The sequence below is a fragment of the Podarcis muralis genome, chromosome 14 (genome assembly GCF_964188315.1).
Source record: "Podarcis muralis chromosome 14, rPodMur119.hap1.1, whole genome shotgun sequence".
Classification (NCBI taxonomy): Eukaryota; Metazoa; Chordata; class Lepidosauria; order Squamata; family Lacertidae; genus Podarcis; species Podarcis muralis.
Window position 1 is genome coordinate 44,728,909 of NC_135668.1, and position 16,488 is coordinate 44,745,396.

General features: G+C 46.4%; 1 protein-coding gene across 1 annotated transcript; it reads right to left on the reverse strand.

Annotated features, from left to right (window-relative positions):
* Nucleotides 1-235: 235 nt before the first annotated feature.
* BRI3 (brain protein I3) lies at nt 236-16,276 on the reverse strand. The gene is made up of 3 exons (XM_028705558.2): nt 15,664-16,276; nt 7,624-7,738; nt 236-642 (listed from the first exon to the last, which is right to left on the reverse strand). The coding sequence occupies exons 1-3, from the start codon at nt 15,827-15,829 to the stop codon at nt 510-512; spliced, it is 414 nt and encodes a 137-aa protein (XP_028561391.1). The 5' UTR covers nt 15,830-16,276; the 3' UTR covers nt 236-509.
* Between the last annotated feature and the right edge of the window lie 212 nt (nt 16,277-16,488).

Below are 16,488 nucleotides of genomic sequence, written 5' to 3' on the forward strand. Positions count from 1 at the left end.
AGGAAACAAATTTGTGTTTTAATTGTAACCTGCTTTGGGAACAACTGAAGAGCCAACTATAAATTTCAAATTAAATAAAGGTGGAGATGAAATTGGTGGCTTGGTGGTGAGTTCAGACTGCATTTATTAGGCAAAGATGCCTAATGGAACAAGCCTACCTTAGCTTGTGGTGGTTAACATTTGCACTGGCATTACTAAATTTTAATTCTCTTTAGAAGAAAGAGCTGGGCCCCAGTGAAGTTGCAAAAACCCACTTTTATTTAAATTTCCAAAAGGTGCATTTTAAACAGAAAGCGGGGGGTGGGGGTGGATTTGTGTCTTTCTTACACACACACACACATGCTCATAGATCAGTTTCGCATGCAAGAGAAGAGAAAGAGACAGACTAATTTCATCACACTTTTACAAAATCATCTCTGAAGCGTAAACTTGATTGTACATGACATTTACATTAGAAAAAAGGTACTACAATAGTTACAGCTTCCAAAAAGCCTATTTGTGTTGATCCCTTAACCAAACGTTGCACCGCAGTTAGGACATCTTCGTTGCCTCAATGCAAGACAGAAGAGAATTCCAATAGGAAAGAATACGATGGCACAAAAGACACCGAGACAGGTGAATGTGTCTTCCAATACACCAACTCTGCAAGAGAGAGAAAAAGTAAGTTACTATAATTGCTCTTTAAAAAGAAAATATATAAAATGAGCACCAAGCTTGACAGAATGACAAACTTTCTGAAGATTGGTCTCTTGCAGCAATACAGTCTATAAAGCTTCTATGCACTTTTTTAATGTCTCTTAGATGATAGAAATATGTTTTCGAATAAACTACCCCTAACAAGTTGCTTTCCACACACGCATCTTCAAAGCTAGCTCACAACGTATTTTTGAATTTTTAGCTACACGAAGACCTTTGCTTAACAAATACAGTGGTGCCTCGCAAGACGAAATTAATTCGTTCCATGAGTTTTGTCGTCTTGCGATTTTTTTCGTCTTGCGAAGCACGGTGTCGGAAAAGTTTTGGAAAATCTTCAAAAATCACCAAAGTCTTCAAAAACCTCAAAAAAGGCTACCACACCGCGTGCTATGAGTTGCTCCTCGAAGTCAAGTCGCAACTGTATTAACAGTTTTAAGAAAAAGGAAACAAACTTGCAAGACGTTTCCATCTTGCGAAGCAAGCCCATAGGGAAAATCGTCTTGCGAAGCAACTCAAAAAACCAAAAACCCTTTCATCTAGCGAGCTTTCCGTCTTGCGAAGCATTCGTCTTGCGAGGTACCACTGTACTATCGTAACTTGGTTCTCGAATGTAATCCGTTCTGGAGGTCCATTCGACTTTCAAAAACCAAAGCGCGGCTTCCAATTGGCTGCAGGAGCTTCCTGCACTCAATCGGAAGCAGCTTCGAACATTTGACTTCCAAAAAGTGTTCGCAAACCGGAACACTTCCGGTTTTGCGCTGTCCGGGAGCCAAAAGATACAAGTACCAAGGCATTCGAGAACCAAGGTACAATTCTAACTTAAAACAGAGCTACTCAAAGTGGTGGTCCCCAAACAACCACTAGCTATGCTAGTCCCTGACCACTCCACCGCAGCCCAGGTTGGCTGGGATGCTTCAGAGACCAAATATGGTACCAGTCCATGGGACACTGCAGGGTGGGGAATTTGCCAGTCCACCACATTGGCTAGCTTTGAAAAGCACTGACTTACAGCACATTTTAAAACAGATAAAACCTTCAATACAAATCAAAATAAAACCTAAAGAATCAAGTTTTTAAAAATATGTGTTTAAACCCTTTGGTTTAAAATTTTATTTCTTGAAGTCAGAAACGTTAATGGACTACAGTAATGCAGCACTTTTTAAAAATTGCTTTTGAATTCCCATTCTCCCTCCCCTTACGAAACAACGCTGTATTTTAGCCAAGAGGCCCTGTGATGACTTAGCATTCAATAGCTTTCGAAACTGAGATAAAAGGTCTCCCTTGTTTTGGTCCAGAGGCGGGCGCTTCTGCTGCCAGACCAGATGTTTTGAAGAAACGTCCTTCCAGACATGACTAGAAGCAATTCATGGACAGTCAGACATTACCAAGGCTTACTCTGCATGTTTAAAGTTAGGATGGGAGACGGAGAAGAAAAGAGATGTGGCAATTGTCCCCAAATAGCCCATTACGTAATATGTGCGACAAACGTGGAGCGAGGCTTCTCATCTGCACCAACAAATGAGCTTATTTCCTTTGGCAACTTCTTCGTTTGCTTCCCAGTCCAACGGAGGTCACCTCTCCTAGAGAGAGTTTTTCCAAAGCCGTTCTTAAGAGGCGTGTGAGATTCCTTCAGTCACACAGAAAGCTCACCCTTCACTGATGTCTCAGGAGAAACAGATCCCTGGGGGGGTGGGGGTGTTGCTGGATTTTCATAGTGGGGGGCAAGGGAGAGTTCTAGGCACTCAGAATCCGCTCAGATGGGGAAAGAGATAGCCTCAGCATTTTTACTCTGGGTAAAAGTCACAAGTTTTCTGCCAAGTTTTCTCAAGAGCAGAAGTGGAGCAGTGTTGATTTCATGAAAACAGTGGGCGTCCTTTGGCAATCACATGTGCAAGAAAAGCCAAAAAGAAAAAGAAAGGGAACTGGAGTGACCTTGAAATGCAGATGCAAATGTGTTTCAGCAGGGGCCAGTTGCCAGCAATGGACTCTTGCCATCTCTCCAGTGATGAAAAGAGAAAGCTACACAGAACAATGGCACACAGTTGACAAAAGAGACGGGGGGGGGGGGAGAGAGAGAGCTGGGAGAACGAGCGGCAGGTGGAAGGTCTATGGTGTCCAAACCTTTTTCAAAGAGGGCCAGATTTGATGAAGTGAAGGGCTGACCAAAGTTGTTATCTTTTTTTAGGATTAAAGTTGTGAGCCTTTTTAAGGATTTTAATCCCAGGTTAGGTTTCGGTAAAGGGAAAGTTTATCTGCTCTACCCACTTTTGTCTCAAGCTCTGCCTACCATAGGGATGTGGCCCCCCAGAAGACTACCTAGAAGGGAATGCGGCCCTCGGGCTGAAAAGGGATCCCTGCCCTTGTCCTAGACCCTAACAGGCTGCATTGCTCCTTTGCTGCTAAAGTAGGGCAGCCATTTATGCATCACACCAAAAAAGGGGGACCCAGATTCATATAAAATCTGCCCATGGGTGCAGATGTGCCCAGAGAGGCCTTCCCTGGTGCCCATGAGGTCCCCTTCCCCTCACTGACTTAAAGTATGTACTGGAAACCAGGCATTTAGTGTTGGAGCTCCAGCTCTCTGGAATCAACTGCAAGCCAAAATCAGACAGAAGCCTAGTGTGATTATGTTTCGGTGCCTACTGGATACATAATTGTTTTGGAAAGCTTTTATAGCGGTGTAACCCAGTCATTTTGTGGTTTTTCAGAGTTTCAAGTATGGGTATTTTATACTTTGTGAAACCAATTGAATTATTCTTGCAATTCCCACCAGCCCCAACCCAACAGCTCCAGCATCCCACAACCAGGCTAGCCCAGGGCTCACTGGATTTGCAGACCAAATACCTGGAACTCATCAGGCTGCCAAGGGCTAGACATGAAGCCTAAGGGTGCTGCCCAATGAACATGGTGTTTGGCAGTTGTTTGCAGCTTTCCTACTGCTTAATTGTAGGCTGAACATTTCCTCCCCACTCCTTGTCCTGCCTGTCTTGAGTCTCAAGGTGCCACCAGTAGAGAAGCGGACTGAGACGGGCAAGGAGAGGATACAGGAGGAAGCATAAAGGAAGGGGCTAAGTCCCAAGAACAGAGGCTGGAGGAGGTGGGTACCTCCCCCTTCCAGGATGTGGCTCTGCCAGCTGGGGAAACAGAACTCCCATCTCCCTGTTGCACAGCAACAGGATCCAGGAAAGGCATCGGCCCATCATTTGAGGTGGAGGGACCACAGTCCGAAGAGGAGGACACTGCCAACTCACCCAGGACCTGGAGAAGCTTCTGCTGCTGGGAACAGCTGCATTCTCCCCAATGCAATGAGCATCTGCACACTGCAGGAGCAAGCACACTTTTCTCATCTACAAAAGCTGGGTGTGTGGGTGTGCCAACCCATTGGGACTGCTCTGCTCCTTCCATGCAGTTCTGACCTCCTTGCCCTGATCTTGGACTCTTTCAACTCAAGACCACTGCTTCCAGTCCAGCTAGCCTCACGTTTCCTGCCATCTAGCCTGAACACAGCAGCTGCCGTGACTCATTACCTCTTGCTGAGCGTGCATCTTTTCACTGCCTCAATGGAGATTTCTGTCTTGCACAAGAAGAGCCCTGCTGGATCTAGTCCAGCATCCTGTTCTCATTGGCCAACAAGACATCCCTCAAGCAGGATCTGAGCACAAGAACCCTCCCTCCTCTGACTGTGGAGGCAGAGCCTATAGCCAACCTGGCTAGTAGCCCTTGATAGCCTTATCCTCCAAGTTAGTGCCTGTCTCCATGGGCAGGGCAGGAGTCAGGATACTGCCTTAGCTCACTGCTACCCATATAGTTTTGGAAACACAAATAAGACACTGTTTCCTACATGGGAGTTGCCTCTTAAGATCAGATCATGAAGGAAGGGGAAGCCAGGAAGGGGACAGTAACAGGCTTCATTTAAAGACAGGCTAATCTTAGCTATAAAGTAAGAGTTTGCCTGGAGAACTTAAGCAGCTTTCCTGTGGCTTAAAGCCACGCCACTCCCAGAGGCTCTAAAAATAGGCAGTGTTTATTTATACCACAAGCAGGGGCCCTCACTTAAGCTGCCTGGCTGCTGCTGCTGCTTGGTGAACTATTAGGATTTATTAAATAGTTGTCCGCAACACCTTTGGTCAAATGTCATTGCCCCTTTGCCAAGCCAGTGACAAAGTTCTCAGAGTTAGCATCTCCCACACCGAAAAGAGGGGAATCTTTTCTATCAAGGACTGCATTCCAGGGAGGATGGGGGGGGGGGGGAGATCCGTCAGGGGCCACATGCTGGCGGCCAGGGAGGATGATGCCCATAGAGGCTGGCAGGACAGAAGGCAAGGAGCCCAAGCAAAGCCAATAGGAGGCAGAGGCAACTAATTCTAGTTCTGTCCCCCTCCCTTGCTGAATTCCACAAAAGCAACACTAAGGAGGAATGCCACTTCTTCGACAGGAAGTAGATAAGGCAGCAGACAGGTGAGGGTGGGGGTTGGCAGCACCCCACTTGCCCCAATGGGCCAGCTTCCTCTGGCTGGCAGTGGGGCGGGGGCTACTCCCTTTCCCCTCTTTCTTCAATCACTCCATCTGTTTCAGGTTTCCCTCCTCCTGCTGTCCCTGTGGGCTGGGGAGCAGCTGTGGCTCTGAGGCAGAACATCGGCTTTGCATTTAGAAAGTCCTAGGTTCAGTTCCGAGCATCTCCAGAGAGCACCTGGGAGAGAACCTTGTCTGAAATCCTGCAGATCCGCACCACCTGTTCATGTTGACTGTACTGAACTAGATGGACCAATGGTCTGACTCTGTATAAAGCAACTTCCAATGGCCTATCTGGTCAGTCTAGCACCCTGTTCTCACAGTGGACATCAAGATGCCTGTGGGAAACCTGCAAGCAGGATTTGAGGACAAGAGCCCTCTCGCCTCCTGCGGCTTCCAGAAACTGGTATTCATAAGCATTTCTGACTCAACTGCGGAGGCAGAGCATAGCCGTCATGGCTAGTGGTCACCAACAGCCCTCTCCTCTTCGCCTCTTTACTCCATACAGCCACAAGGGAAAAAGAGATGCCTTCTCTCTACAACAGGGGTGAGAAATCTGTTTCCCAGCCTGTGCTGTTGGAAGCCAACTCCCATCATGGGGCCCAGCCAGCATGTCCAAAAGCCCCAGCTGATGGGAGTCTGAGTCCAGCAATATCTGAGGGGTAAACAAGTTCCCCACCCTCTGGCTCCACAAAGATCATCTCATGACACTTGTGATTCCCTCCTATCCTTTGCAAACAAAAAACACCCCCTTGATACTTCCCGACACAGATCATTCAACATTTCATGTTCCTCTCCGAATTCCCTTTTACTTTGATCTGAATAATTATAAAACAATGTCAGCTGCGAGTCTGTCCCCCCCAGAATATTTCACGGCCGGTCAGGCATTTTGCACCTATGGCACATTCAGACATAGGGATATACTGTGTTTGTTTTCCTGATTATAATGCTAGCACCTCTGTCCTGTTTCTAATGTTCTTTTCACACCGCACTACCTGTTGTGTTATGGGACTGGGGCTTTCTGGCCAAGACACTGGCATTTCATTCACGCCACTGGTCATGGTGTAACAGAACAACAAACTTCATTGGGCAACGTTGAGCATCCATTTCCACACATGCCTGCTTCTGCTCCCCCACAAAAATGGCACGGAAGAACTTCAGTCCAGGATGCTGCCTTGAATTTCGTCATATCACTCCTGCCATTTTCTGGGTTAAGGGGGATGCAAAAGATTCCCCCCCCCCTGGAAACTAATAACACATCCTTCAGTGGACAACATAAGTCAGAAGGTAGGTTTGAAAAAAAGTAATAATACAATAAACAAAGTGGTCAGTTTATCACTAGGCTGGATACTCCAGGCGTGCTTGGCCTTTTGCCTCTGGTCTCGAAAAACACCCTGACCTTGCTTTTCAACGCTGCTAACGAATAAGCCAATTAAAGTCATGATCTTTGCAACGTGGAATCCGCTGGCTAAGGACTTGATGGGTGCAAGCTGCGCCTTGCTCAGCAGCTTCGACATCTTGGCCCAGGCACTTGTGAGTGCTGGGATAAAACTCCCACCAGCCCCAGTCAATTTGACCAATGGCTGGGGAACCATCAAAGTCCAGTTACGTACTTGCCTGGTCTGAGACATTTCGCTCCCCTGAGAGAAAGGATTATTTGCTGTCTGGAGCAAAACGAACTACTGTTACAATAATACAACATCACTATTGCATTTACCACCTGTATTTATTAAAACAGTTCGTTACGATCACAACTGGAGTGGGTCCAAAAAAATATACAGCTCAGGTGCCAAAGGCCAGCATAAAGAGGCACATCTTCAGCTGTATAGTGAGAGTGCCAGGCACACCTCGGGGTGAGAAAGAGAAATTCAAGGACTATGGGCTGCCACAGAGAATGCCTTCTCTCAGATCACCACCTTCCAAACTTCTGAGGGAGGTAAGAACTACCAAGAGGGTCTGCTTTGCTGATCTTAACTCCCAAAAGGGCCTCTGCAGGAGGAGGTCTTTCAGAAACCTGGGGCCTACAACATGTATAGAAGCAGATTGTGTGGGCTGTTGCATCTTATATCAACACTGGTGAAAGGCAAAAATCTTCCACTGCCACCTGAGGGCAGGATGCTAGTTACTGGAAAACAGGACAAGCCACACAGCATACACAAATCTGTTGTCCAATAGAAGGATCTGTCCAAGGAACCCTGGGAGCAGCCATTTTGTGTTCTGCCCCACCCGCACAGCAGCCATTTCCTGACAAGAAGAATGCCACTTTTTCATTTTTAAAAAAATGAAGGGGGAAGAGACTCTAATCTCTCTTGCTGCAAGCCTCCCCACCCCCCACTCCAGCTTCACATGGATTTTTAAGAGGCCAGACTTAAAAAGAGAGAAGAGGTGTAACAGAAATGAGAACAGTCATTATACCTGCAAGCTGGGCAGCCGCCAACGACAACGACGGACGTGGTGGGAGGTTGCTGGATTATCGTGTACGTGGTGTTGGGGTAGTTATGCGCCGGTGGACCCGAAGGCACAACATATCCTGGTGGGGGAAGAAGCAGAAAAGGAGCACGTTAAGTTGCTTTAAAAACATTTTGGAAATGTAAGAGGTGAGGCCATAGTTGTCGACAACCGTCTGCCTTGAGAGACAATGGAGTGTGTCTCTGGGGGTGAAGTCAAACCACTGTGTTAGCAGCACCAAAGTGACCTCTCCGGGGTGCAAACCTGGGCAGTTATGTATGGAGGTCCTGGGCTGCCCAGATGAGAAGACCCACACCCACCCACCCCTCTGAGCCTCGCTGATGTAGTCCAAAGGGAAGCAGAGTAAGACGTTTGGCACCAGAATGGCTGCCGGAGTTGCCAAGAGGAGGCACACAAGGTGCATTCCAACCATCTTAGAGACCCCACTCTGGATCTGTGTAGGGTTTACACTCCCTAGTGTAATGGAAAGCGTAATGCTGCTGGTCAACAAAAGAGGTTTAAAGCCTGTCTCAAGGCAAGTCTAAAAAAATGTAGTATGAACACCAACAATTGGGAAACACTTGCCTGCAAGCGCTCTGACTGGAGACCAGCCTTTACCAAAGATATATGGCCTTTAAAGACACTCAAACTCAGGACGCAAGGAAGAAACATACTAAGAGGAAGGCATGCTTGGCAAATCCACACCGTGATCAACTCCCACCCGGAAACCAATGTCCCCACTGTGGAAGGACATGTGGATCCAGAATTGGCCTCCACAGTCACTTACAGACTCATTGTTAAAACCATGTTTATGGAAGACAATCTTACTCGGCTCTGGGTGATCGCCAAAGAAGAAGACACTCCCTAGCCTTTTCTTCTCCTGAAGATACTCCACCAAGACAGTGGAGATTTAGGATCAGAGTTTTCCTTCTCCTAGATGGGCTCCTTCCCAGGTAGACAAGTTCCATTTTCCCCTCTACACAGCACATGTGGAAACTGCCTTCTTGACCATTGGACCCACTATTGGTCTCATCTGCTCAATCCACCAGCGCATGTCTTCGCATGCAGGCGACGTCCCTAACTCACCGAGGGTTTGGGACCCATCAGATGGCTACCCTCACTATAGTGTTGCCAGACACAGGGAGCACTAGTGTTGTGGTTGCAAAAGTTAAAGGAGAATCCTCTTTTTTTCTTGGGAACATTACTCTTCCAGAGTCTGGATTCAGGTCAAGTCACATTTTTGTTTGCTCAGGGGAGAAGTCAGTCAGTTGATGTTTTTTTATGGGGGGGGGGGCATGCAAAAAGAGACTGTACAGAGACTTTAAGCAAACAGAAACTGTTTGCATGTAGAGACATACCTCTCCTGAATTCTCTTATCTATTAGTTACAGAAATTGATAAGCATTTTCTGAATGCTGCTCTACAGTTCGCCCCATGCCTTCCGAACACCAACGCTTTCTTTTTAAAAAATATATATTTTATTAAATTTCAAAAAATTTCACATAAATTTCCAATACATAATTCTTTCTTTTGTTCTACTGACTTCCCGCCCCATTTTCAGTGGTAGTTTGTTTTTTGTTTTGTTTTTAAATTCATCCCGTTGCTGCACCCAATCTTCACTCTTTTATTTCACAACCATAATTAATCTCCCCCTGCGTTCCCACTATCCAATGAAATAAAAATGAAATAAAAATATTTATATAAACTGACGCTGTATATTACATAAATTAAATAAGGTAACTTATAGCATGTGAGAAGTACTGCACATTGTGTTTAATTATTACTAGTAATATTTAATATTACTGTCAAAAAATAAACTATGGTTCGGTGTGATGTCTGAACGCAGAGTGTTTTTATTATTGAAAAACACTATTTATTTCAGGCATTCCTATCTATTGAATAAAGTCAGCTTTCCAAAATGATTAAATGAGCCAAGGGTGGGGGAAGTGAAGGACAGATCTGTGTTAACACAGGCAATAAATAGGACAGTGGGACCCTCCCCAAGCCTTGCTTCCAAGAGACCACATAGCTGATAAATCTTTATGGATTGGTATTTTTGTGGATTCATTCTTTCTCCCTCTTTCTCTCTCACGTGCTTCCTGGCACTCACTCACGCTCTCATGCACTCATCAAGATGGAACTGGGACAAAGTATTCCAGATAAGACTTAATATTCACCATATGCAATAGCAAACCGTTCCTAGGTTTCAGTTCTCCTCCGTTTTCAGGCCTACGGACGTACACTCGGCTAATTATTAACTTCAAAGAGCATACTTTAGCACCACGGAAATGGCAAAAGAAAACCTACAGTTTGAGAACTCAGCCAAGGGTCCCAGTTCCCAGCCAAGAAAATGGATAAGTGCTTTATAATAATTAAAGAAACAGCCCACCTCCTCCTGCTTAAAAAACATCATGCAGCCAGGATCTCACAGGCAAGATGGCTGTGCCACAGGTGTCACTACTCACTACTCACACACCCAGCCCTGGGGCTTTTCACGTGGCCATCAGACATTGCCATCAACATGTGGGGCTACCTGGAATTAAGCTCGTTTACCCGCTGTGACCCCCAAATAACACCCCCCCATGGAGGTTAATTATCAGCATCGCTCTACATTGGGAGCCAAGATCTGTGGCCCTCCAGATGTTTGCTGGACTACAACTCCCATCTTGCTTGACCACCAGCCATGCCGGCTGGGGTGGATTGGAATTTGGAGCCCAACAACATCCAGAGGGCACCGGGTTGGGGAAGCCTGCTCTGCCCTCCATAAGCATGGCACAAGTTCAGTCCTTACTGTGGTGTTAATTCATATACCGCCCTTCATGCCCTCTTTGGAATAACTTTTTAAAAGTTAGGTTTTTGAAAGCCTCAGGATTCCCTCACGCCTCTTTGCCAGCTCCCCTCAGTTTTGACTACCACACCACCCAAGTTCACTATTAGAAAGATTTATTTTATTTAAAGGAGGGGTGAGGAGCCTTCAATCCACAGGCCTAACTAGGCCCACCAGGGAGATCCATTTGGCCAGTGAGGCTGTTTTGGCCCCGCCTGCCTGTCAAATATGGCAGAGTGGCAATACAGTGGTATCTTGGTTTTCGAAAAACTTAGTTCTCGAACAACTTGGAACCCAAACACTGCAAACGAGGAAGTGACTGTTCTGGTTTGCAAACTTTTTTTCGGAAGCCGAACGTGCTCCATTTTTAGTCCTCCGCTTCTGATTAAAGTGTTGTTCTTCGTGTTTGAATTTTCCATTTCTGATTTGAGTACCCTGCTTCCAATTAGATATTTAGAGCTTATATTTGGCGCTTTTGTTTTTGATATGCGTGTTTTTGTTTGTGCAGCTATTTCGGTTAATTTTGTTTTTGTGACTGCATAGAACCCAGTTCAGCTACTGATTAATTGACTGTGTGACTGCAGAAATGGATAAAAGCTGCAAAGCCAAGAGAACTATTAACCAAACAACCATAGAGGTAGTAAAATTCATGTTAAATTTCTGTTTTGGGGGTTGAAGTCTGGAACGGACTAATCCTTTTTGCATTACTTTCTATGGGAAAGCGCACCTTGGTTTTAGAACGCTTTGGTTTTAGAACGGACTTCCGGAACAAATTAAGTTTGGGAACCAAGGTACCACTGTACTCCGAATGGTTTAACAGCTGCTCTCTCCGCAGAGATTGCTCCAAGCCATTCTGGCATTCAGGTCACTTTGGCTGACTGGACTGTGCCCCCTGCACTCTGCTAACGCCTCTTCCTTGCCTGTACAAAGGTGGACATTCGTTGCTCAACCCACTCTTGCCTCAGTAGCATGCGGCCCCCCAGAAGGGAGTGGGCGGCCCTCAGTTCTCAGGTCACTCAGGTTCCAGAACGTTTTTCCCATCCACCCATCCTCCTTAACCACAAGCTGAACTCCCCACGGGGTTACTAAAGAAGCATGAGCTCATTACCCTTTGAACTCGAACTGGAATTTTTGTCCCAAAGCACCCTTTCCTGGGCTATTTTTTACTGCAGCTATGAGTTGTTGCAAGGGAACAAGATAACCTTTCCTTGAAGCTGATGTTTCCATCAAGGAAAAAATGCTTCTTACAGGCACGCAAGCCTCAGATATGTTGTGCTTTGGGGTGAGGGGTTGGGGCTGAATACATTCCCCACTCCCCCAGCTTCATGGAATGCAAGTACAGTAGAACCTCGGCTTACGCTCAGGTAACGTAAACTTCGGGTTGCGAAAGCGGCAAACCCAGAAGTATTCTTTTTGCCACATGCGCAGAAGCGCTCTACGCACCATGCGCAGAAGCGGCACCTCCAGTTGCGGAAACCTCAGGATCCGACCGGAGCTCCGGAATGGATCCCATCTGCAATCGCAAGTTTCACAAGAACCTACTGGGTGATGCCTGTGACATCACCTTTCTGGGGTCACGTCCCCAACTCCAAGAAACACTTCAGCATCTAAGTGCTCCCTCATTTTACCGCTTTGAAGAATGTTGTAGTTTGTAAGAAATGCAAGCCAGCTCAAGGAGGAAAGCCAAGAATAAAATATAAAATACTGATAGATGCGAAAGAGAGATGAGCTTTTTCCCTCCTGGATGAGATTATATTATGAAGCATCTTGTCTGTGCTGGTTGAAGGAATGGTTGACATTGAAAAATTCGCATATTTTAGACTTAGGAGGTCATGATATTTTTGGTTGGCACGCTTATTTGTGGTATGAAAAGATGAAAGTACATAAAGGATTTACAAACCATGTAATCAGGGGAAATTTGTATAGACTATGGGATAAATATAAAAATTTATTGGAGACAAAAACACCACTTTGGCTCTCACCATTGCAAGCCATAGCTGTAAAGAAAAAGATTATGATGGAAGGTTGGTCAACTTATAGAAATTTATTAAGAGAGGAGGGAAGAGAGTTCAAATTTAAAGAATTTGAGGACTTATCAGGAATGTTAACAGCATGGATAGAATACCATCATTTGAACGAAGTATTTAAGAAAGACAAGAAATGAGGGTTTGGTGAACAAATGTCACACTTGGAGAGAGACCTTTTAGAATGTAATGTCAAAGTGCTGTTTTAAATGTGTAAGATATTATTGGAATGGGAGACAAACGATGAGCAAATAAAATCTTCAATGATACATTGGGCAATAGATATTGGTTATAATATAGATATGGAAGCATGGGATCAATTGTGGAATATGGATATAAAATTTACAGCATGTTATGGTATAAGAGAAAATTACATGAAAATGTTATATAGATGGTATCTAACACCTAGTAGATTGGCAAAAATGTAAGAATAGAAGTCGAATAAGTGTTGGAAATGCAAAGAGAAAGGTACTTTTTATCATATGTGGTTGTCTTGTTAAAGCTTACTGGGAAATGATATAAAATGAATTGAAAAAGATGTTTAAGATAGCATTTGTTTTAAAAAACCCAGAAGCTTTTATCTTGGGAATTATAGGTGCAAAGGTAAAAGGCAGGTAAAGGACCCCTGGACAATTAAGTCCAGTCAAAGGCAACTATGGGGTTGTGGCGCACATCTTGCTTTCAGGCCAAGGGAGCCAGCATTTGTCCGCAGACAGCTTTCCAGGTCATGTGGCCAGCATGACTAAATTTATTTATGTATGCAACTACAGCTGCAAGAATGCTACATGGCCCAAAATGGAAAGAAGTCCTAATGAGAGAAGAAGTGATACAAAAACTTATGGACTATGCAGAAATGGCAAAACTTACCAGAAGAATAAAAAATCAAGATAATAAACTTTTTGTAAAAGAATGGAAATGGTTTATTGAATATTTACAAACAAGTTGTAAACAGATAAAGACATTGGCAGGATTACTGTAACCTGCAGTTTCAAAAGAAAATATAATTAAAATAGATGAATAAAACAGTAAGTTAATTTAGAATGTGCAGGAAATGATAAAAATAAATTTAAGGAACCGCAGAAAGAGGAGGAAGTCGAGGTTTGAAAAGTTACAACTATTGTTAAACTATTGAAATGTATATAAACGGAAACTATAAATAAAATTATAAAAAGAGAATAAATGCAAGCCAGCTAAACAGCCCGCTCCACACCAAACTATATTATCTCTGCCATTTTAGGGACTTTTAAAAACCAGTGGCCCCCCAGACATTGTAGACTACAACTCCCATCAACCCTATCATCTCCCTCTGACCACTCATTGCTGTCCTACCACCACTCCCCGGGCTCTGAGCCTTCTTGTTCCCTAGTTGGTTCCTCCCACCATTCCTCTGGTCCTTGACAGGCTGGGAAGGCCGCATTTGGCCCCTAGACCTGAGGTTCCCCATCCCTGCTAAAAATAAAAAATATGCTGCCTCTGAACCCAGAGTTTCAGTGCAGCCATCATGACCAGGAACCAATGGTAAGGGGGATCAGAGGTAGTGGAAACCCGTGAGCCTGTTAAGACTCCCACTCCCATCAACCTCAACCAGTATGGCCAATGGACAGGGCTGGTGGGAGTTCTAGTCCAGCGGAATCTGGACCCCCAGAGGATTCTAGAATTCTAAGAGTTCTCTAGAATTGTTGGACGAATAAACCATAACAAGGCCTTGCTGAGAGAGGGCGAGTGGAATTCTACCACCATAGAAAAGGCTATCGTAATTCGGAACCTGACCTAAACAACGCAGGTTCTTAGGAAGACTCAGGACTCAATTCTGGGAGACTCCAAGTTCAATTCACAACCTTCCAACTCTGGTTCCTTTTGTTTAACACGTCTCACCAACTCACAAGGCTCTGGCATATGTGCAATGTAAAGAGCTACAAACAAAACATTTCTAATGTACGGGGTGGGGGGTATCTAAATTACATATATTTTGTACCTACAATTCCCCCAGACAGTATTAAGCTTTTTATTTTAAAAAATCATATTAAATGTTTAAACTGTTTTGGAAGCCTTTTCAATCAGCGTAGCCAGGCTGGCTGGATTTTTGCACTGTCCAATTTTTAAGAGGGAAAACAGAAAGGGAAAGCAGACAAGCCTTTCTGAGCTGCCTTTTAAAGGCAGGAAATACAGCTTGTTGTTTTTTTTTTAAATATAAAAACAACCCCTGGAATGTTTAGCTTGGGAGCTCTAACAGTAACTGGAAGAAATCCTACTTCTCGTGCAACAGCTTCTGGACTGTTTAAAATCTTAAATTTGAAGCCTTAAAATTATTATCTAGAAAAGTATGTTGTGAAATAAGTGGCACTTTTTATTGTATTGTTTTAAGGCTGATGTGTTTGCCACATTGGGCTCCTTTGGGAGGGAGGGCGGAATATTACTTTTAATAAATTAATTTTTCTACAGAAAACTACCATTCCTGGGAACCAGTATACGAGTCCCCACTCTTGCATACAGTGGTACCTCAGGTTACATACGCTTCAGGTTACAGACGCCTCAGGTTTCAGGTTAAGAATGGACCTCGGGAAGAATTAAGTACTTAACCCGAGGTACCACTGTACTTTTATTTTTAAATAAGGTGTAACTGATCCAAGAATAAGAAAAATGTTTCCTAACCCAAACTTTTCATTATTTTTTTTTAAAGGCAGGAAACCCTTCCTCAAGGGTTATGATTTGCATAACCCTGAAATCCCGTTTCCCCTTCTCGACATTGCAAAAGTTCTCCTGCTTGACAGCTGACAACATGCAACAAGAGCAGCGTTTCCTATCGCAAGAACTACCCACTTAGCCTGACTTGGGCGCCCAGCCCCTGGGACTCCTTTCCCAACACCCAGGGACGCGGGAGGGTCAAGCCTGTCTCCTGCCCTGACCACGTGACCCGCCTTCACCCACACCCCTCCCACCCCAAACCTCTGTCTGCTGCGGCCGCCAGCGCGCGGTGTGGATGGAGACAGGCGAGCCCCCCGGCGCCTTGTGGGGCTGCAGCCCCCCATCTCCCAGTGCTCTGAAACCTGCCTCACTCCTACAGGTTCAGGAGAGGGGGTGATCCTCTCCATTAAACGCCCCTCCCGCAGAATCCACACCCAGATCCTCCTTGCCCGCCCCCCTTCTCCCGGCTTACCAGCTCCAGGACCGGTGGGGTAGGTGTAGGGCGGCGGCGGCTGGAAGCCGGGCTGGGGCGCCGGAATGGCCCCGTAGCTGTTCGGCCCGTACTCGTAGCCGGCGCCCGCTTGGCTAGCGGGGCTGTAAGCCGGGGGTCTATCCTGGAGGAGGGGCTTGCTGTCCATGATCCTCGAAGGGGAGGGCGGCGGCGGCGGAGGCTGCTCCTGGCCGCCCCCGCCGGGGGATCAGCCGCGAGGAGAAGCCCGCAAGGCAGGCGGGAGAGCGCGGAGGGGCGCGCAACTCTCCGAGGCGGAGAGCGCACGGCAGGCTCGGCGCCCGGAGGGTGGAGAGGGAGGGCGGGAAGGGAAGGCAGCCTCGCCCCGCTAAGCCGGCAGCTCCAGCAACAGCAGCAAGCCGCCTTCGCCCCCTGGGCATGGACGGATCCTGCCCACTCGCGCCAGGAACGCACCCGCGCAACTCCGGAGCTGCACGGCGCGCCCGCCGCGGCAATGTGCTTCGCTCCTCGCAGGCCAGTCACAAGACTCGGGCTCACGTGACGCCGAGGAAGAAGAGGAGGAGGAGGAGGAGGGAAGAGGAGGCTCCCCCGGCGGAGACACGGCGGAGACTCCGGCAGGCGCAGGGAAACCTCCTCTTAAAGGAGACGCCCCGGCGCGCATGCATGTGTGTGCGCGCGCGCGCACTCTCTCTCTTTACGCAGCTGGCTGAGGGGGTTCCAGGGCCGGGTGAGAGCCAGGCGGGGGCCGCCCCGCTCAGGGGCAGGAGGAGGGCGGAGGTGGGGCAAGGGCTGGCAGGCCGCCACGTTTTGAAATAAGCGAGAGGAGGC